The sequence below is a fragment of the Pecten maximus genome, chromosome 15, assembly GCF_902652985.1.
Source record: "Pecten maximus chromosome 15, xPecMax1.1, whole genome shotgun sequence".
Taxonomy (NCBI): domain Eukaryota; kingdom Metazoa; phylum Mollusca; class Bivalvia; order Pectinida; family Pectinidae; genus Pecten; species Pecten maximus.
This window is the reverse complement of record NC_047029.1, coordinates 9438540-9460941: the sequence shown is the minus strand read 5'-3', so window position 1 is coordinate 9460941 and position 22402 is coordinate 9438540. Positions and strand designations below refer to the sequence as shown.

Below are 22402 nucleotides of genomic sequence, written 5' to 3'. Positions count from 1 at the left end.
ACGACATTTAAAGTCATGATCAATAATAGACTAAACCTGAAATATTCTGTACATATTATGACTTTTAATATATAGTCGTTGTCATACAAAAACATCTCAAACTATTTTAAGATTTTTCAGATTCGCACAATCAAGCCAATATATATCATTTTTCAAACTTGAATATCTTTTTTTAAGAATTTTGTTTGTTTGTTTCAACATTTGATAAAAGTCTTTTTTTTTTAAAAAGAATAATGTGATTGAAAGTGACACAATCTAAATTCAATTAATTCCAATTTCTATTCAATTAATATGTTTCTTTAACATTTTGAATAAATCTTTGTGATTAGTAGGATCAGGAAAACATATAATGGATATCATTTTGTCATATGATTGTCTGTTTGCTTCTATATAAAGTGTTTTTCACGACCTGTGTACTGAAAGCTCAATGGCTCATAACAATCCGTTTTGTATACTTATCAAGCAAAAATTGCTGTAAAAAATTGAGGTTTGGTTTGGTTTATTTTGTTTAACGTCCTATTAACAGCCAGGGTCATTAATGAGGATACTACGCATAGGCAATAAGAATATAATATGAAAGCCTTTTATAACTTTAGGCTTTTCATCATAAATATTGAAATGTAGTGGAAGAAAATCCTAGAAATGTGGAACCCATCTTAAAGACAGACTTACTTCGAGAAAAAAAAAAAAAAAATTGAAAAACTGTTAGTTATAACATTGCTCCAGTTTTAACAGTTATAATATAGACAAACAGACTGACAGACAATATGTTCTTTAACTAATTAACTCAAATTCAGGTTGAGGACATCCAAATTAAATTTTAACCAATTTAAAATTGGGTTATATAGACAAAGGTACAGTAAAGAAAGATGCGCCGATGATCTAATAAAAATGGTTTTCACACGTCTATCGATGAAAACTGAAGGGATAAACTAATACCCCCCTTGGTCGTAAAAAAAAAGCACAACATGTTGTACTGATTATACATGCAAATTTTTGTTGAAATCGGAACAGTATTTTAGTAGGACTTGTCCGGACAGAATTATGGGACGACAGACTGGCGAACAGACAGACAGACAGACAGGCCGATTCCAGTCTACTGCTCCTAACTTCGTTACGAGGGGGGTAAAACAACCTGAATGATTTAGCATCCTTCCAATTCTACCATTATGTAAAGTTATTCCTTTTGTTTCAGTTATAATGTATCTATTCATATCTTCAGTTGCGGTCATTCCAGGACTCGGGTACCTACTTTCGATTCAGTAACCTATTTATAGTTTCAGTTACCCACATTCCAGGACTCAAATTGCCTGCTTTTGCTTTCAAAACATGTTTTCAGTAACCTACAACATGATAAAATTTAATCAGACTGTTTTTCCTCTTATAAAAACTTCAGGTGGAATGCCTGTCAGTACAGCCATTCAAATATGAAAACAGAGACGTTTTTTCTTTTCTGGATCGTCGTCAGCCATGTTGGCGGTGGGTAACCTACCACCAGTTTGGTTCCATGAAATTAAACTTCTGCTAAATGTTCCCACTATACATTGTACCGACTAGTACATCAAAATATTACTGAGAGTAACATTGGTAAGTGTTTTATTTCTAGTACTGCAAAAGTCATGGAAAACATGGAGACATAAATCTGTGTCTGATTTTATTTGATAGTTGAGAAAAGACATCCGATCAGTACAATTATTACCTCCCTTGACGATAGACTGCAGTCCACTAAGTAGTATATATAAAATTTGGCACTGTCATCTCTTCCTATCACCTATTTGGATAGCTACCATGGTACATACTAGATAATCGGTCCATGAGAATAGTTTTACTGTTTAACATCCGTATACTATTGTCACAATCTATTTCCAGAGCTGAGAAGAGATCCAATGGCCGACCTAATATTTATGGCCGACCTAATATTTATTACAATGGTTTATCAATGTAAAAGTCGACATACAGTCCATAAGCCACCGTACTGGTAATGAGCACATTCTTCTGGTGTTGATCTTAGGAAATGTCACAGAATTATCGTGTAGTACAAACACACAGCACTGAGCGCAGTCACTCTCGGGATCAGCATGGTAAGGCACAGTCAAAGTCGATTCATCTAAACTGTCGACTTTTGGTTCCCTTCTAAGGATCAGACCTCCTCCCGCCTTCACCAGATCCATCAGTTCTGTCTTATCTGGTGTGGGGTACACAAATTTACCATGGAAGTAAAACTGGCAACCATCAAATAAACCGGGAAGCTGAAAATAAAATGTTCTCGCTGTACCAGTTATCTACTTCAACAGATCAAATATACATCAGAGTAGTCTGAAAATAAAATGTTCTCGCTGTACCAGTTAACTACTTCAACAGATCAAATACACATCATAGTCAGGGGAGTTACGTGAAGAGTGACGGGAAAAAATGGCTTAAACTAAAGCATACAAGCTTCTGCTTTAAAAGAAATACTTACACTTAAAACCGAACTCACTATTAAATAGTCTTGGCTGTAAGCATGGTATAGGAAGTGTATACCTAGATTTAGTCATTTCAACCTATTTTACTTAAGCTTATTGTAATCTGGTATAAATCTTTGAAATCTACCTGAAAAATGCTTTGACCCTGGTGAGAAAATTTGACAAGAGGCCAACTGGGCCTGTATCGCTCACCTCGTTCTACAGCAACTTTGAAGTTGATCTAGGTCTTTTCTACAGATACAATGCTGATTACCACTTTATTCAAATATTAGAGAAGCTAGGTTTATTCATGTTAATATTTGTTTAGACTTTCATTCCTGTATGCTATTGGCCCAATATCAGGGCTTTTGTCTAAGGAAAAATCTTTGTTTAAAGATTTAAGCCTATATGATCTCTGTGACCATGAATGTAGGTCAAGGTCCTTCGTTTGAGCAAACTTGGTAGCCCCTCACCCCAGCATGCTACAAGCCCAATATCAAGTCCCTGGGCCTCTTGGTTATTGAGAAGAAGTTGTTTAAATATTTTAGCCTATTTGACCTCTGTGACCCTGAATGTTGGTCAAGATTTATCATTTTAACAAACTTATTAGCCCTACACCCCAGTGTGCTTAAGGACCAATATCAGGTCTTTGTGCCTCAAGGATATCGAGATGAAATTGCTTAAAGGAAAAATTTGACGCCAGATGCCGCACCACGACATAAGCTCACTTGCCCTTAATTAAGACTATCATAATTTTGCCTTCAGCATTATCTGTTGTATGTGGTGAAGTTAGGTTTCTTGTCCCCTGTTTTTGTTGAAACATTAACCTGTGATACCTACTTGAAGTCTGTTCTTAGACCTGCCCCTGTACAGAGCTGGTGTTTGTGGGTTTGTACTGTTGAGTCCCGATACCTACCTGAAGCTTTTTGTTGGTCCTGCCCCTCTGTGGAGCCAGTGTGTTGGGATTTGCACTGGTTCCTGGTATCTCAAATGCCTCCTCACTGACACGGCTCCCATACTCCAGGCAAGTGTTAACCCCTACAATAATTGATTAAATCTTTAATAAGTACTGAAATAAAGAACTTTCCTTTGTCCTTTAACAACCCCGATCAAACTTATGATAAGACACAGACTTTGTAATTTATGAAATGAGTCTGAAGGTCTCATTGGCCACTGTGGCTGTACGGTCTCGTCGGTCTATAACAAATCTATGGCCAATAGCAATTATATGGCTGCTGCAGCATTTCTACATTGATCTACTGTTATGTTTTGGTTGCCACACAAAATTATTTTAAATTTTTGTAGACAGAAAATATGTGTCAGTCTTACAGCTTTTAAAGTGATGATAAATTTTACCAAAGCAACCACACATCAACCACACGAATATACGGTAACTTTGAAGCCAGATTAACATGGCAAATGCAAAGCCACTGTACGACTGCCATAGAATCACTCTACAGCATGACTAAAGAAATATTATGGCAAACCTAGAAATTTAAGTCTGAGCTATAATTCTATGACAATCTCTTCAGACTTTAAAATATGGGGATCTGCTGTACTGTGACCCTGCGGCTGAATGATTGTTTGATGGGGCTTAACATCCTTGTTCTGGTTATAACCGAGTCTAGGACACTGACCCTGCGGCTGAGGCACAGGTTATGGGTATAATTATCTTTTTTGAAAACAAGCACAGGGTAGCTTAAGTACTCACAGTCCATATTGATGACCCACTTGCCCTGGAGCACTGCCATCAGGTACTTTATGGTTCGAGGACACTGGCCATCCTGGTTATTACTGGTAATAACATGGGTCACTGTAATAATAAACATCATTGCTGCAGCTATTCTATATATACACTTTACTGATGTTTGGATATAATTAACAATCTGTGTTCAAGCAGTACTGATACTTATAATGTTAACAGTGTTTGAATTATAAAAATTCACAATATTGTTGTTGTGATTTTTATTACTAGGGGGTATTTAATTGTCTGAAAAATAACCATATTAAATTGTCATCAATACTAAACTGAATTAAATAGATTAGCACGATGCTAAATTGAGCTTTACAACAATTGAAAACAACATACAATGTACATTAATGTAATTAACACAATCGTAATTTAGTGGAATGGTTTCAGTGCTTAAAAATTATTACCACTAAAACTTATATGTTAACAGTAGGCAAAATTTTAAGCATGTCAAAAATGTTTGCTTGTGAGATTTCAAAATCAAATGAATTTATAAAAATATCAGTAAAACCATATAAAATATATCTACTAGGTAAAATAGATTATGAAATATAGTTCTCAGGGATATAAGACAAACATGAATACAGAAAATACAGGATAAACCATACAATTAAATCTTGTAACTCAGATTACATGGTGTTAAAACGCACAAAAAACATGACTCACCTTCAGGACTAAAGTCCTGTACCACCTTGGCATTGAGTAGGGCTGCACATCTCTGTAGGGCGATCTTCTGTTCTCTGTTTAGGGCTGTACCCAGTAAACATGGCAACTGGTACTCCAATACATCAACAGTCTACAACCAAATATAGCAAGGTAATAAAAGCAGTCTACAAACAAGGCAGAACAAACAAGGATGGATAGTATTGCAACAGCAATACAAAGTCCCCTGCCTGACCCAGGAGTGCAACAATTTATTTCCCATTTTTTAAACTACGTGTTATACTGATCACGTATACCAAGTTTCGTTAAAATCGGAGTAGTACTTAAGGATTGTCTGGACACGCCTCAACCAACGAGAAGCCGGCGGCCATTTTGAAAAATGTTTTTTTTTCGAAAAGAAATATTGGGATGCACAATTACAACTACATGTGATACTGATAATGTATACCAAGTTTCCTTAAAATCGGAGTAGTACTTGAGGAGGAGTTGTCCGGACAAGTCTCAACCAATGAGAAGTCGGGGGCCATTTTGAAAATTGGTTTTTGGAAAAAAAAAAAAAGTGGGACGCACAACTACATGTTATACTGATCATGTATACCAAGTTTCATTAAAATCGGAGTAGTACTTTAGAAGGAGTTGTCCGGACAACTATTGCGTGACAGACAGACAGACAGACGGACAGAGGGTAAACCTAAAGTCCCCCCCCCCCCCCCCCCCCCCCCCCGTTTTTCAAACGGCAGGGGACTAATAATTACCTGTACTAGTTTCACAAGCATTCATATGGAATGAGACAGACAGCGTTTTCATCTCCCACTAAAACAATGAGACAGACTGCGTTTTCATCTCACACCAAAACAATGAGACAGACTGCGTTTTCATCTCACTCTAAAACAATGAGACAGACTGCGTTTTCATCTCACACCAAAACAATGAGACAGACTGCGTTTTTATCTCACACTAAAACAATGAGACAGACTGCGTTTTCATCTCACACCAAAACAATGAGACAGACTGCGTTTTCATCTCACTCTAAAACAATGAGACAGACTGCGTTTTCATCTCACACCAAAACAACGAGACAGAAAGCGTTTTTATCTCACACCAAAACAATGAGACAGAAAGCGTTTTTATCTCCCACCAAAACAATGAGACAGAAAGCGTTTTCATCTCCCACCAAAACAACGAGATAGGCAGTGTTTTTATTTCCCACTAAAACAATGAGACAGACTGCGTTTTTATCTCACTTTAAAACAATGAGACAGACTGCGTTTTTATCTCACTTTAAAACAATGAGACAGACTGCGTTTTTATCTCCCACCAAAACCACGAGACAGACTGCGTTTTCATCCCCCACCAAAACCACGAGACAGACTGCGTTTTCATCTCCCACTAAAACAATGAGACAGACTGCGTTTTCATCCCACACCAAAACAATGAGACAGGCAGTGTTTTTATCTCCCACTAAAACAATGAGACAGAAAGCGTTTTCATCTCCCACCAAAACAACGAGACAGACTGCGTTTTCATCTCACACCAAAACAACGAGACAGACTGCGTTTTCATCTCCCACAAAAAAAAAAAAGAGACAGAAAGCGTTTTCATCTCCCAATAAAACAATGAGACAGGCAGTGTTTTCATCTCCCACCAAAACAATGAGACAGACTGCGTTTTCATCTCACTTTAAAACAATGAGACAGACTGCGTTTTCATCTCACTTTAAAACAATGAGACAGACTGCGTTTTTATCTCCCAATAAAACCACGAGACAAAGCGTTTTTATCTCACACCAAAACCACGAGACAGACTGCGTTTTCATCTCCCACTAAAACAATGAGACAGACTGCGTTTTCATCCCACACCAAAACAATGAGACAGGCAGTGTTTTTATCTCCCACTAAAACAATGAGACAGAAAGCGTTTTCATCTCACACCAAAACAACGAGACAGACTGCGTTTTCATCTCCCACTAAAAAAGCGAGACAGAAAGCGTTTTTTTTATTTCCCACCAAAACAATGAGACAGACTGCGTTTTCATCTCCCACCAAAACAACGAGACAGACTGCGTTTTCATCTCACACCAAAACAATGAGACAGAAAGCGTTTTCATCTCACACCAAAACAACAAGACAGACTGCGTTTTCATCTCACACCAAAACAATGAGACAGACTGCGTTTTCATCTCCCATTAAAAAAGCGAGACAGAAAGCGTTTTTTTATTTCCCACCAAAACAATGAGACAGACTGCGTTTTCATCTCCCACCAAAACAACGAGACAGACTGCGTTTTCATCTCACACCAAAACAACGAGACAGACTGCGTTTTCATCTCCCACCAAAACAATGAGACAGACTGCGTTTTCATCTCCCATTAAAAAAGCGAGACAGAAAGCGTTTTTATTTCCCACCAAAACAATGAGACAGAAAGCGTTTTTATTTCCCACCAAAACAATGAGACAGACTGCGTTTTCATCTCCCACAAAAAAAAACGAGACAGACTGCCTTTTCATCTCCCACCAAAACAATAAAACAGCCTGCGTTTTCATCTCACACCAAAACAACGAGACAGACTGCGTTTTCATCTCCCACAAAAAAAAAAACGAGACAGAAAGCGTTTTCATCTCCCAATAAAACAATGAGACAGGCAGAGTTTTCATCTCACACCAAAACAATGAGACAGACTGCGTTTTTATCTCCCACCAAAACAACGAGACAGGTACATTTTTTTACATGGATCAATACTTGTATGTAAACTAATAAAATTGATCCACATTTTATGTTATTGTTAAGCATTTCATTAACTCTTTCCGTACTTTGTGTTCTTTCCGGATTCTGTACCGGAAGTAGTTATTAGGCTCGCCCCCAGAAGTCAAAACAAAATGGCAGACTATATGTGCATATTTTGTGTGTTTTTTTTTTTTTCAATCAAAAGCACAAAGGTTAGTGTTATCTTTGTACATGATTAAGAAATATTTAACAAAATAAAAACAAGAGCTGTTGGAGAACAGCATAGCTCGTCTCGCAAATGTTTGTCAATAAATAATTAAAATATATTAATTGGAATGGTTTCGCAAATTGCATTAATAATATTTATATTGTTTACTTGATCAGATTATGTTTTGTGAATTCATGCAATTTTCAAAACCATACCATTTTATATAAATATAAATTATTTATTGACAAACATTCGGGAGACAAGCTATGCTGTTGTTAAATGAATATATTAAATACAAATGTAATTGCTTTTGGACATATTTCTTCAATTTTTTGACAAAATATTATCCTAATGAGAGTTGTCTCCCTTGAAAAATGTGGACCAGTATAAATTGTCTATTGTGAGCATTTTGACATTGTTTTATTTTCAGTTTCACCCCAAGAAGGGATAGTGTAATTCCATAGGGACTCTTTTACCTAATATCAGCACCCTAGTACATCATAAAGTGACGTGTTAATAGCTTTCAACATTTGGACAAAATTTTTTCAAATGTGTTTATTCCCCCAAAAAATCTTTCAGTTTAACTCCGGCAAGGGATAGTTTAACCCCCACAGGGAACCTAATACCATGTATTACTATGGCTTTCAACACTCACAACATAAACTTAACACAAAGTCCAAACATTTAAAAGCAAAAACAAAAAAAACACAGATTTAAAAAGAAAAAATCAATTTTTTTTTTTAAGTTTTACTCCAGGAAGGGATTGTCTTACTCCATAGGGACTCTATTGCCAATTATCAGCACCCTAGTAAAATAAGTGAGATTAATACTTTCAAACTGCCAAAAACTGAACAGAAATTTTAAGTCCAAAAATTGAAAATTTTTTCTCCCACAAAAATACGAGACGCAGGGTTGTTATCCCCACCAAATACTGCGACATACAGCGTTTTAATACCCCCAGCCAAAATACGAGCAGACATATTCAATCCACAAAATTTGAGATGGCTGTTTTATTCCCAACAAAACAGAGGCCCTGGCAGGGCCTGTATCCTCCACCTGGATTTCATATAGATATGAACAAAATGATGATTAATATATTGTCACTGGTATCTTGTCCAATATATCATAGGCATTTTATATGGGTATGTGAGGTTTTTATGCCAAAAAATGCATTAATCCATGAAATGAAATTGACATTTGTGGCAACCCCATAGGGATGCTACCACATTTGCTTTTTTTCAAGTGATTTACATGTATCAATACTTGTATGTTAACTAATAAAATTGATCCAAACAGTATCTTATTGTTAAGCATTTAATTAACAGCCATTTTCACATTTATCAGGAATGTTCCAGCCCAGCTCAAACTCAACCTTAAATACTAATTACAATAGTGTACAATGCTTGCTACAGCTGCAGGGATGGAAAGTAGTGCCAATATAATCTATGACATTTTATTATTTCTAAATTTTCAATTGCAGTCATTATTTAGGACCAATCGGTAATCAAAATCTACAACATTTTCCCCTCAACTTGCTACAAATTTTGGAAGACCAATCAATAACATACCGTTAGCGTATTTGACCTAATAAGGGCGCCCCTACCTTTTTCAAGGAAATAAATCTTTGCCTGAGTGTCAAAATGGTGTTCAAAAGTAATAATTCATGTAAAAAGTTTTGCTACTTTATGTGTTCAAATTTCTTCAGCAAATTAAGTAACTGGAACACAAGTTTTCGCCACATTTTGTCTATTCCTACAGATGACATGTCAGTGCAAAGAGCACCCGAAACTAAACACACATACAAATAATAACTTACTATCTTTATGTGAAGATAAAGTAAAAGACTTCATTCTTGTTGACAAATAACTTTTGTTCAGAACAGAAAGCTAGTAAAAGACATTATAAATCAATTATTAGGTCAAAGAAAACGATGTCTGATATGATCTGGGAAATCACCTGTGTCTATAAATAGAACACAAAAGAGTTCCATTTGAACATAAATGGTGGAACACATGTTCTCTGGTCTAAAGATCAGCTGGCATGGTTTACAAGTTTACAGGAATATTCAAGTGATGTTTAAGCTTAATATATGATAATGAATAGATATTTTCATCTGGAATATTTTGATGACTGAATATTTTACCGTTTCCACAGCCTTGGGTATTCTGCCATATGGTATAGTCTGTTTCATAAAACTTAAGAATAACTAATCTTAATAAGGGCGCCCCCACTGTCAATTACCCGCGCCATGCACCCTTATTAGGTCAAATACGGTATATAAAATTGTTTTCCTTTCATAATATTATCAGACTGTGAGCATAAACAAAGTGAATGTCACTAGGCTGTTTTGATATTCAATATGAGCACCATATGGCAGTTAGACTTTGTACTTGTCTAAGAGTGTACTTCTAAATAAAAGGTTTTGTACCTAAGTGTAAATCAACCTTCTTCTGTAATAATCTTGGTCAGTCATCTCGAGAAGACCGGTCAGTCATCTCACGAAAACCAGTCAGCCATCTTGAGAAGACCATTCCCTAACAGGTACAGGGTGGTAAAAGGTGATCACAGCAAAACACTTTAATTTAAGTTCTATTATAAATATTTTCCTATTTTAAGTAAATTAAAAATTCTCAGACATATCATCACCTACCTCCTTGACAATAGGAGCTGACTGGACAGGTGTTTTCAGGGCAGTCTTGATCTCCTCAGAGCGAGCACAGTCCACTGGTGTGTAACCATACAGATTCCTGAGTGACATTTAATTTAAGTAAGTATTATACAGCTCAAAATACCAATCACTTGAAATTAGACTTCACATATGGTTAAGATTTTAAAATACAGGAGTTTTAGTTTAAACAGATTCTTATCAAGAGACATGGAAAGTACCAGTTTGAGCATCAAACTGTGATACCATCATGGCAAGTAAAAAAATTCCTGAATAAATGCAAACTTTATTCATATTACAACAATTTCCAAACAAGTTATGCCAATTTATATTAATATCACTTATAAGCCTGGATAGAAGCATGAGGAGTCTTACTGTGGAAGGAAACTAGAGTAATGGGAGAAAACACATTGTCAGCTGGTGAAGAAATGCTATCGTACTCCCGCCTATTTTGTACTAAACATTTGGTGTTAAAAAGCAATCCTTATAAGGATGCTGTTTAACATCTAATTTCTATGGAGGGTGGAGACACAACGTCCCTATAAGTGTAGTTTGGTACTGATCTTGATGAAACAGCCGTGGATCCTAAAGGATACTATGGTCTCACGCAAAAATCCAGGTAATGACGTAAAGAGGAGTGAGTCCAACACAGAGTTTCGTCCAGAAATGTATTCAATAAATTTCTGGACGAAACTCCGTGTTGGACTCACTCCTCTTTTCTTCATCAACATCTTATTTGTTTAGTTTGATCTCAATAAGAATTCTATTCTCTGGGTGATATTTATTACAGCCACTCTTACAAGTATATTTGTTTCCCCTTCCCTGATCCTGTATGTAAAAGCTGAGAAGGTAGAAAGGCAAAATCATCATTCTTTTCTTTTTTTTTATATTGAATCTCGTTTTCCATAAAAGTCAACTGACAAAACATGCAATATAAATATTCAATTAAATAGCTCCAACGTCTGTGACAACTTCCTTCTGACAAAATGCTATTACATACCTGTATATGCATTAATATTTCTCTTGGTACTACTACGACAGAATATTCAAATCTATATCTTCGGATCACTGACACATAGTGTATATGATACATTGTGCTAATAAATAGATATATAACATAGCAACACAAATGACGAAGGGAGACAACTTTTTTTACTCGTGCCCTGACCGGGCCTCGAACGCACGATCTACGGCACCCAATCGCCTAGCCAGAAATACCCGCAGCTTATACCGCTGCGCCACATCAGCGTTCCTGTATATGCATTATATATAATTGTAATATATGCAAAAGCAACAAAAGGGAACTAACATTTGGTTTATTTAATGCAATCTAATTCATGATAATTATTTTAATGTAATTCCGTAAAAATAACTTTTGTACACAATTGTTGGTACACATATGTACCTACCTCGTAGCGAGGGAGGCCCCTCGGGATACCAGCAGTGCCACACACTGCACCCTGCCGTGGGAGACAGCATCATGAAGGGGCGTGGCATTCTCTGTCCCAGGGACGTCAATGAGTGCTCCATAGTCCAACAACAGACGAGCGATGTCAACATAACCATAATGGCAGGCCTCATGCTGAAACAGTACATCATATTGTATCAAAAACAATAACAGTTCTTTATACATATGATAGAGGTCAAGAGGGCCTGTATTAATCACATGGATTTTCCCCCCAGTAATTATCGTAAAACAAAGATAGCAGGGTAGAAAAAACCAAACCAAGTCTCTAGTCTCTTCAGAAGGATGTTGGAGTTTGTGTTTGTTTCCTTGTGATAGTGCGGAATTGATGCTGACTTTATAGTGCTACCTCACTGAACTATACTGTCAAAGAAACGTAGTAGGACACCTCACCCTGTCAAGTTACACTAACAGAAGGTGAACCAGATGTTGCAATCCCAAAATACCTTTAACAGCATTAATCAGGAGAAGCCACTACCATTGTTTCAGACTCTGGTATGACTTGGCAAGGGGACAGAACTCAAAGCCTTCTTCAATAGGGCGAACATTCAACTAAAGGCTGAATGCGAGGCCAGGGCTTATTCTCACTGGTTTGGGAAGGGTCTTTTTTGTCTGATTTTGGAAAGAAAATTGGTGATTTGGGAAATATTTTTTCAGGAGTGAACTGCAAATTTTGGGAATTTGACTTTAAAATGAAATAATTCCAATTGGGAATGGGGCTCAACGGCCCTAGAAAGCCCCCAGAAAAAGCCCTGGAGGTAGTGCCAAGGGAGACATTAAGAAGAGAGAAAAGATAAAATCCAAATTCATGTTATCGCTTACAATTATGCAGGGCAAAGATGACAGAGTGATGTACAGTATAGATAATACACTACCATTTTGACTGACACTTTTGCCTACACAATTGTATACATTATTGGCTTGTAGCTGTATTTCTATTCTATACATACCAGAGGGGTCCAGCCTGCATTATCTCTGGTGTTAGGTGTTGCTCCTCCTTCCAACAGCTCCTTGACCTTCACAAGATCACCCTGTTGGTAAAGGACAATTAACAACTAAATCCTCTGACTCAGGGCATCCAGTAGGATTAAAATCTCAAGAGTCAGTGACTCTCAGCCCTGAAATCCTGAGAGTCAAATCAAAATCCTGAGAGTCAAAATATGAAATTCTCAAACTTCACGGTTAATCGTTTCCAAATGTAATTTAAACTGATAAAAGTGTCTTTTTTTTTAATTATAATTAATTTATTCATCTTAATCATATTTTTCAATATTTGTTTTTATTAAATAAATAAAAGTATTTTAAAAATTTAAACTTTTCTTTTAATTATATATTTTTTGTTTGAATAAAGTACAATTAAAACATAATTAATTTTTTTATTTAATTTAAATAACTGAAATATATTTCTTGTAAACCTTTTAACAAAAAAACTTGTATCACTGATTTCTTGCTGGAATTATATATAAATGTGTTACATTGGTTAAGCATGATTTGTAAAACCATCCTTTTATTATTTTTTTTAATCTGCTCAGCCTCCAGAGGTTATTTTTGTATGCTAATCCTGTTTTCATATTTGCCGCCAAAATGTAACATGAATGATTTACGCTTCCCACCCTGTCAAATGCACTGCAGAGGTCATGTACATGTAAGGTTATTCAGGTTAACAACAAAATGGCTGCCGCCTGTGTTGGCATGCTGCAAACTAGGTCTGCTTACGATCTCATTCTTGTTATGTCCATGATTGAAAGTTATCCCAAACATATGTTACATTTATTTGTTGGGATGGGAATGTACTATAGCTTACTCATTTCAATTATTAAAATGTGATTGCTTAACAAAGTGCAGATCGGCCACTACAGGTAGGTACATGGATATACTTCACATGTGCCTCAATTTGGCAATCGGCAGCGACAGTTGGATTAGTCACAGTTGAGTGGCTCTTTTAATTGACCCCTAGGGTATTCTACTAATTAGTGTCACTGGCCATAGCAAATATACCCTTTGTTGAGCCTGGGTATTGGACAACACATAGACTAATTACAGTGGTGGTCAAAATGTGAAGCGTCAGATTGATGCACGGCATGCAAAAGTCGTGCGTCAAATTAAATTTCGCTGCGTCATTGACCCGAGGTCTCGGGTTAATGGATGCCCTGTGACTGCATATAGGGAAAGAGCACTGTGTCAGCATTATATCAGAAATCAAGATAACATTCTTTGAAACTTCAGTTATTTAAACTTATCATTTTGATATTATTTATTTGTAATTTTATCAGAACAGTAAAATAGGTTGTCTCCCTTTAAAAACTCTAGCAAAAAAAAAAAAAAAAAAAACATTAAACAGGTTCTGCTTCAATCAACATTTTTTTAAAAGCAACAGTATTGTGCTGTTAAAAAAGATCTAGATTCATCTGTGTATGATTTTATGCAATTAAGTTAATTCTGATGTCAGAGAACTGAACCATTTCACTACATATTGTATATTGGGGCTTTCTGATTAGAAATATTACTCAAGGAGTCGAGGGTTGGACAATAAAATCAGAAGATCTTCACGCACGCTGCTATGAAAGATGAAATCTATTTACATGTACCTTGATACATCCAACCTGTAAAGGAGTTTCACCCTTTGCGTTTCTCTTCTCCATCTCATTCACAACCTTCTTCCCCGAGCCAGTCAGGGACGTGTTCATTCCTGTGGAATTAACCTTTGACCTTGTGCTACCTCCTGACCTTGTAGCGGGGGAGGATGAGATATTATATCTCCCTGTCACCAGAGCAGGAGACAAACTCCTACGTGATTTCTTTTTTCCTGAAACGGCTAAACTAGCAGAAATGGTCTCTGCTGTGACGGCACCGATAGAATGTCGTTTATTCACTGCCTTTTTGTTTGGTTTATTTTCCTTCATTTCTGTTTGATTAGCGTCCTTGTCCGATTTTTCTAACACTCTTACTCTTAAATTCCTTGTATTCTTCACTGGTAAACTCCTCCTACGCTGTGTTTTAGCGTTTCTAGTCGATGTTGCTGTGGTTTTATCTTTAGGTGTTTCAACAGTAACTGGACTTTTCTGTCTTGATACTGTCGATAGTCTGGGAGATTGTGTCCTTGATCTGGATGACCTTGAACTGTCTTGGGGCATACAACTGTCACCACTAATATTACATACTGGTACCTCATCACAGACTTTCCTATGTACCAGAGTTTCAGGGATAGCCTCATCCTCCCCGGTCATTTCATCGTTATCTGTGTAACCAAAATGCTGTGTCATGGTGCTCTGATTTACAGGAACTGTGTCACGGGTGCCTAACTTTGAGGCAGGACTAGACAAGACACTACATTTGCTTCCAGGTATTTTCCCAGGTTTTGCTGGGGTAGATCTTCGACATGGTTGCTTTGTTACGTTTGGCTTCACTCCCATGGCAGTGGGGGAGCTTTTGTGGTCACTTGTTGTCTCTGGTGCCAAGTGTGTCGTCTGATCATCTGTTAAAATAAGGAAATAATGTAGAATAAAGAATCTAGAGCTGAAACGAATAGCAGATTTTGGCATTCGAATATTCGTTTGGTATATTCGAATAGTATTCGAATATTCGTTTGGTATATTCGAATAGTATTCGAATATTCGGGAGTGTACAGTCCACACTTAAGAAAACGTAATTATTTCTGATTTACTAAGCTTGATAGACGACTGAAATGCTTTAAATAAGTAACAGTGATATATACAACTGAAGAATGGCCAGAACTAAGTCGGAAGCTCACTTTAATAATCGTAAAAAAATTCGCCAAGTTCACCTATTGATGACAACGTAAACATGGCTGGCCTACCTGATTGACGAGCTTGTGTCTGTCATATTGTCAATGTCAAAAGAAGGAATATTTGCATTATAAGACCAATAGATAATAAAAAAAATCAACGTTCACTACATTGGGTCCGTATGTAAATGTTCTACATTCAATATACTGACAAAATAACATGAAATAAAACGACCACGAACTGTCCACATGGTAAATTTTCCTCTGTCGGTTGGGCGCTTGTAACCGGGAATGTCGCTATTGGTTCCAAGCGTTTTATTGACACTGACGTAATGCATATGGCGCACCACATGGTTGACAGTTCTGTACACATTATCGGATATAAAAGATAGCAGCACTGTACCTTATTTACGATGTGATGTCAGAAAAATGTTTATATCTTTTCATTCACAAGTTTTGGAACCTATTCGTGTCAAAATATTAAGTATTTACATGTATTTTTATGTTAAACTGAATCCTGGATTGGAACGGAAATCTGACGTTTTAACACGTTTTCAATGAGTTTGGCCCGGAGATGATTTGCTATGTTGGATGTATAGTACCTTTGTACCTTAAAACCCCTAAACATAGCTTACATTCTGCTTAAGATTTATTGGAATTTAGCTGGAAATGCTCACAAACTCAAATGAAAAGTTTGTACATGTTTCAGATCAAAGGACTAAAGGGAAGTAAATATCGTACCGAATATTCGAATACGATTCCACTATTCGAATATTCGGGGAATTGGTATTCATTCGCGAACATTCGAACATTCGTTTCAGCTCTAAAAGAATCACACAAGTATAAACCAAACTAAACCTTATTCTTACATTAATAAAAATTTTGGTAAATAATAATAATAATAAAAATAATATGTACCCTTGGCATGAGGTCAGTCCTAAATTAATCATACTGGGTTGAGTATGTATATATATTACAAGATTTGGACAGCTGGATAAAAATGATCTGGTTTTTGGATGGCTTTAAATTCCTCTGATATTAACAATCTTATTGTCATCCGAGGTTAAAATTAGAATTGCTTATTGTAAGTAAATAGAAGCATCTGTCATCAACAATGATAACAACAAAGACAACGATGTTTAGTTGACCTGTGTTTACTGGTAAATAACAAGGGAGATTTGTTTGGTCGTGAACTTGTGACAACTGTGTTTACTAGAAAGTTACTTATAAATAATAAGTGCAATCAATGATTGTAATGCTCACCGGCAGCAGCAATCACACTTAGTATGCACTCATTTTTTATGTAGGTAAAAGCATGTCATTTTGAAATTGTATGTCACATACTGTAACATCACTCCTAGATCTCCAATGGATGTATAAACCAATAAGAATGGTGTGAGGTGAATACTTTTGGATTTACAAGCTTGGGGTGGGACGCAGACGCCAGGGGTACAGCATTAGCTCACGGTTACTCGTAACCGGTGAGCTAATAAAGGAAATTTGTTTGGTTGTGAACTTGTGACAACTTCAAATTTGACATTACCTGAGACATAGGAGTGACCACTGTCCTTTGGTGAACTGGCGAGTATCTCTTCCAGTCTCTTGGACAAACTAACCAGGGTGAAGAGTTGGCGATTGACCTGTGCATCTCGTACATCGGTTGGAATATGGCAAACTGGACAACTCTTACCTAAAACATCTTCACAGCATTCCCTGAAAATCACAAGTATATCAATTCATAGTATTAATATAATTATATCTGTAGACTGTGCATACATATTTGTGCATTGTGTAATTTTTAAAACACCAAATATAAACCAAATTAGAAGGGTTTTTTATATACATAATCCTGGCCTAGTCAGATATAATTATGTCACCCAACTCAAGTGAGAGAATGGAATGTATTGTCATCAAGCACCTGTGATCATAACTGCATGCATCCTTAGTATTCTCATACACATGTTGGCATCCACATCTCACACACCTCAATTACATTATGCCTTACACTATTACTTATAGCTAGGGTAAGGAATCGACAGTCAGGCATCCCTGGAACCTGGTAAGACAGTCTAACCAGCATATCATTATATTGGTGTACAAGCAGCTATTCAATTACTAACATGCTGGGTAAAGCAATATATGTCCCCTGCTAAAAATAGTACAGTGATACTTTATCAATATTGCAAACAAAATTTGGAACGATGACAGGACATTACTAGCTGTGTATACTTAATTTTGACAGGAGATTCCTAGTACGGAAAGAGTTATTTCCCCTTAAGCTGTTAGGATATAAATAAAAACTCCTGAAAAAAAATCAACTAAAATTGTTTTCACTGGAAAATTAACATAACTTTTTCAACATCAAAGCAAGTGAAAATGTTCCATCATCAATTACATCAATATTGTAAGTACTTTTAATATGAATGTATAAATAATTATAAGCTTTAATTTGATTTTGTTATTTGATGCAATCAAACGTTTTTGTAACATTAGAATGAAAAAATTGATTACATGTATACCAGTTTCTTATATGAACTTTGCAATTCTCAGTTACTCTGAAGTTCTGAACACTTACCTGCAGTAGATATGTTCACAGCTACCAAGAGTACAAGGGCTGCTAGCAATTCTATTACTGAAACATTAAAAATTTGAATGTGTTAAACCTTCATCTGACATTCTGTACTAGGTAATTAAACAATGAATATTAAGAACTTTGTCAAAAATCATGTCTTGACATCCTTGGTTTTTAACAAACTATTTTCTTAGGTTTAAAGTGTAGTGGGAGTGGAAAAATGCACGGCCAGACCGGGGTTCCAACCAGGGACCTCCGAGCTCTAGGTGGATGCTCTACCTATTGAGCTACCTGGCCACTGATGATCGACCCAGTCCAGTTCCGATACACTGTCTTCCTTCCCATTTAAAGTCTTCGACCTTGAAGACTTCACATCTCACAACCCAGGTTCAGGTATCCCCTTGTCAATTATTTACCTCACTTGAAACAAGGTTTGGTCACAGGCACCAAATGCAGTGTTCGAAAGTGAAGGTGGTCCAATGGCCAGAGGCTATTGAAAACCTGGTAGGTCTATGTAAAATTTCAAAGTGTTGGCCCCATTGGCTATGAAAAGTTTGAGTCCTGACATACATTACAATTCATGTAAACAACATTCCAATATTTTCTAACAAATGATCATATGAAATCAGAGCTTACAATAGAGTTTGTTTTACCCATATGATAATTTGCTTGATGATGCAAGTGTTTGCATGACGGTTATGCTACTTTCAACAATATGTTTACAAAATGGGTCTATGGAAAAATAACTTGGGCTATGGGATTTCAATTTTCTGTAGACATATTGTCTAAGGAATTTTCATATATACTTTCATACACTGCAAATGTAGTAAGTATGAGTGGCAAAATGCATGGCCAGACGGGGGTTCGAACCCGGGACCTCCGAACACTAGCCAGATGCTCTACTGATTGAGCTACATGTATGTATACCTTGTCGCCGATAATGGACCCGGTCCAGTTCTGCTACAAAAGTACCTGTCAATCTTGATTCAAAACAGTTCAGTAATTTTGATTATTTTCACTCTTGCATTAAGTGTATGTTTCCCAAAGTAAGATCAGAGAATACAATTCATGTAAGGGGTATGCATGCATAACCTGTTTTTGGGACCTGATGGTGTCGGCCATTGACATTGCCGGTGTAGCAGGCCAGGTTTTAATTGTGATATTGTACATAGTTGCATGGTCGCCTTCTAGCTTCGGACTAGCTTGGGGGAATTTCCCTTTAGCTCAGTTGGTAGAGCGGCAGACCAGTAAGCCGAGGGTCGCGGGTTTGATCCTGGATGGCTGCACACTACTACTCCTTGAACTTTTACATCGGTATCACTTTATACTTCAATGGAATAATGTGTATCCAAACAGGCAACAACAGCGAGAGTATGCATTGAAGCCTTCCCTACTGTATAGCTTTTAGGCAAAAAGGAACTTAAGAGTCTGGACGATATATATCGATCGAAAATCAAAATTTCAGGATTAACGTTATATCTTACCCAGAGACCTATATTATATAGGTCTCTGTCTTACCTTGATTGCCATGTAGTTATTGGCCTGCTGGGAAGTAAGCCTAGTATGAAGTACTAAGGCTTGGTGCGAGCATATAAAAAATAAGGGTATTTACTATAAAAAAATAACTGGTATGCAATAGTTATATCGTATATTTTCCCCGTTTGCAGAAATTTAGGTGATTGTTGTCATCGGAGGCGTTGCAAACTGTTCTTTTTTTTAATAATAAATACCCTTATTATTTATATAGTATATTATATCTCAGTTTACAGTCAGAACTTCAAACGCCTGTAGTGCGAGGGGGGGGGGGGGGGGGGGGGGGGGAGCATGTCAAGTAAAATATTCGTAGTAAAGATATATAAGGAATTAGGACGATAATTATATTAATCATATTAAAAATAATGAATATGGCAGATAAATTGGTATACCATTTAGAACAATTGAGAAGCGTCTGCAAACGAGACAAAGCCGATCGTGTGTGCTCGTACTGTACAGCCATTTCTTGTTTACATTTCAAGTTTCAGTTTCCCGCCAAGGAACACCTCCGGAAATAGCTTACATATTACCCATGAACCATCACCCATCATGGAAGCAAGGAAGAGGATGGAGGATGTAGGCTGAAGATGTAAGCGCTATATCGACTTCTTTTGCAATGTTTTAAGCTCAGTATTTAGACTGGTGCATGCTTCTATAAAATAAGAACATGGCTGTTTATATTATGAGAAAATCCCGTGAACTCACTGTTTATGATTGACTTCACAAGGTTGGGTATTTCCGTAGTTTTATCTGGGAGATTTTGATCGACAGTAGTTTGACAAGCAATCATCATCATGACAAATTGATTAAGATATATCTTCATAATCATTGTCCATTGAAAGATAACTTTACAATATTGCTCTCTAATTAGTGAGTCATGTTTGACTTTAAGACATGGAATCCGGATCTAATCATATAGGATTTACAATGTATATACTTCATTGAGATATTTGGCCAATCCCCCTGGTTTCATGTGATAGACTGTTCGGAGCCCTGGTAGCTTTGCCCAAAATGTCCCGCTTTACAGAGACGGTACAATATTACATAACTGCTTTGTGGTCATAGCTGTCAAAATAGATTGTTAACATCAACACACTGAGCACCATCAGGGACACACTAATTGAAGCATTAATCATCTTTATAATTATTCTGAACAAAAAAAGAAACATTTCCCTTGGCAACTCATATTTATGTTATTTGTTTTCAAAGTACGTCACTGGGAGTTTTTTTTTAACTTATGCTTTAATCCATTGTTAAACATTCACAGTAGGAATCCCCGGAAGAAATACCAAATGGCTAGTCCAGCTACCGGTCATAAATCAAATGACAAATTAATGTTGAATTTAGCAGGTACTAATTATGAGGCACATCATATAGTACATGGAATCAAGAATATAAGTTAATCTCAAGCAAGTCCAAAAGCTCATAGCTTATATTAATACAGACCAGTGAACTGATATACTGAATATTTCCCAATTATTACACCAGTAAGTGGTACTACCTCTATTTAAAATTCTGATCAGAAGTCCCATATTTGTGAAAATATATAATAAGTGATAAAATATTGATTTTATTGATATTTTTTATAAGACAAATCAGTACTTGTTGTCTGCAAATGTTATCAACATTGATCGAGATTCCAATGCATACCAGTGAATATAACTCGGGTAAAACCTGACCAGCTATCTCAATTATCCACAGTCCACTTCTTAGTGCCATGTTTTAAGCTTGTTAACACCACTGTCCCTTCAGATTAATATGCTCAGGAGTATGTTGGGTACTTATAAACATCTAGCTAGTCAACAGAATTTGGATTATCACAAGAAAAAATTGCAGCGTACACCAACTGTACTAAATAACACATTTCTGAGTTAATGAAAATTAGTCTCTTTTTCTATCCATGAGTATATGGTGGCAGTTTTTATGGGATATTTGTAAATATTTCAGATTATCTTTGTATATAAATCTGTTAGCGTGAAGTTTGGTCCATATAGGCAAAAAACATTACAGACATTTCCTAAGAAAATGTATCGATTCTTGCATGCATGGGTCATAGTGATATGATGATTTAATACTGTGAGAATTCATGCAAGAGTATGACTCAGTCTAGCTGTAACCAAAAATTATGTAGAAATGTTTTTTTCTTTTTCTTTCAGTGCTGCAGTCTCTTCTTCATGGGAGCTGAGCAATAAAACAAGATGGGTTGATACATAAGGATTTCCTGTTGATGATTTGTGTTATGATGGCACCACAAGAGTTTAAGCCGTAAAGTATAGGATATTCATCAAAAGTTCAAATTAAATTCATTTAAAAAGAAATGGCCGAAGCTATACCACGGTCTCCTGCCGATTTTTCAGCCGCAGATGATTTATCACTGCCAGCACCCTCATCACCTCTGATGTCTCATTTAAACCCGTTACATATCCGAGAGAGAAGCAACAGTGAGTCGGACATTGCAACACTTAGTCCACAGAACTTATCATGTCTAGAAGTGGACAGGAGTTTTGTGGACCTGTCAAATGACAGCACTATCACTGTTCAATGGGACATTAAGGAGGATGTGGGCTCCAATGACCTCATTGGTCTTTATCCTTCAGGTAAACTATTGTATAAAATATCTACAGTGTCATTTCA

At 36.5% G+C, this 22402-nt stretch overlaps 2 protein-coding genes across 2 annotated transcripts in view; one reads left to right on the top strand and one right to left on the bottom strand.

The window, feature by feature from the left end:
- Positions 1-1641: 1641 nt before the first annotated feature.
- On the bottom strand, positions 1642-20301 carry LOC117344123 (BRCA1-associated RING domain protein 1-like). The gene is made up of 11 exons (XM_033906770.1): positions 20161-20301; positions 18239-18295; positions 17207-17376; positions 14507-15393; positions 12869-12949; positions 11863-12035; positions 10439-10535; positions 4861-4990; positions 4156-4257; positions 3361-3482; positions 1642-2249 (listed from the first exon to the last, which is right to left on the bottom strand). Exons 1-11 carry the CDS (start codon positions 20229-20231, stop codon positions 1914-1916), a joined length of 2226 nt encoding a protein of 741 aa, XP_033762661.1. The 5' UTR covers positions 20232-20301; the 3' UTR covers positions 1642-1913.
- A 9-nt stretch (positions 20302-20310) lies between these two features.
- The window catches only part of LOC117344121 (E3 ubiquitin-protein ligase HECW2-like), a 63359-nt gene continuing 61267 nt past the window's right edge, over positions 20311-22402 (top strand). Inside the window, exons 1-2 of the mRNA XM_033906767.1 lie at positions 20311-20357; positions 21925-22365. Of these exons, the coding sequence (XP_033762658.1) occupies positions 22086-22365 (280 nt within the window). The 5' untranslated portion in view covers positions 20311-20357; positions 21925-22085. The remainder of the gene's footprint in view (positions 20358-21924; positions 22366-22402) is intronic.

What these genes read in the sequence shown, in the direction of transcription:
- LOC117344123 (XM_033906770.1), bottom strand. Translation starts at nt 20,231, where the DNA reads ATGGCTGTACAGTACGAGCACACACGATCGGCTTTGTCTCGTTTGCAG. An exon ending in TGGTCACTCCTATGTCTCAG is followed by an intron (nt 15,394 to 17,206) that starts GTAATGTCAAAT and finishes TTATTTTAACAG; the next exon opens with ATGATCAGACGACACACTTG. An exon ending in GTGGGTCATCAATATGGACT is followed by an intron (nt 3,483 to 4,155) that starts GTGAGTACTTAA and finishes CAATTATTGTAG; the next exon opens with GGGTTAACACTTGCCTGGAG.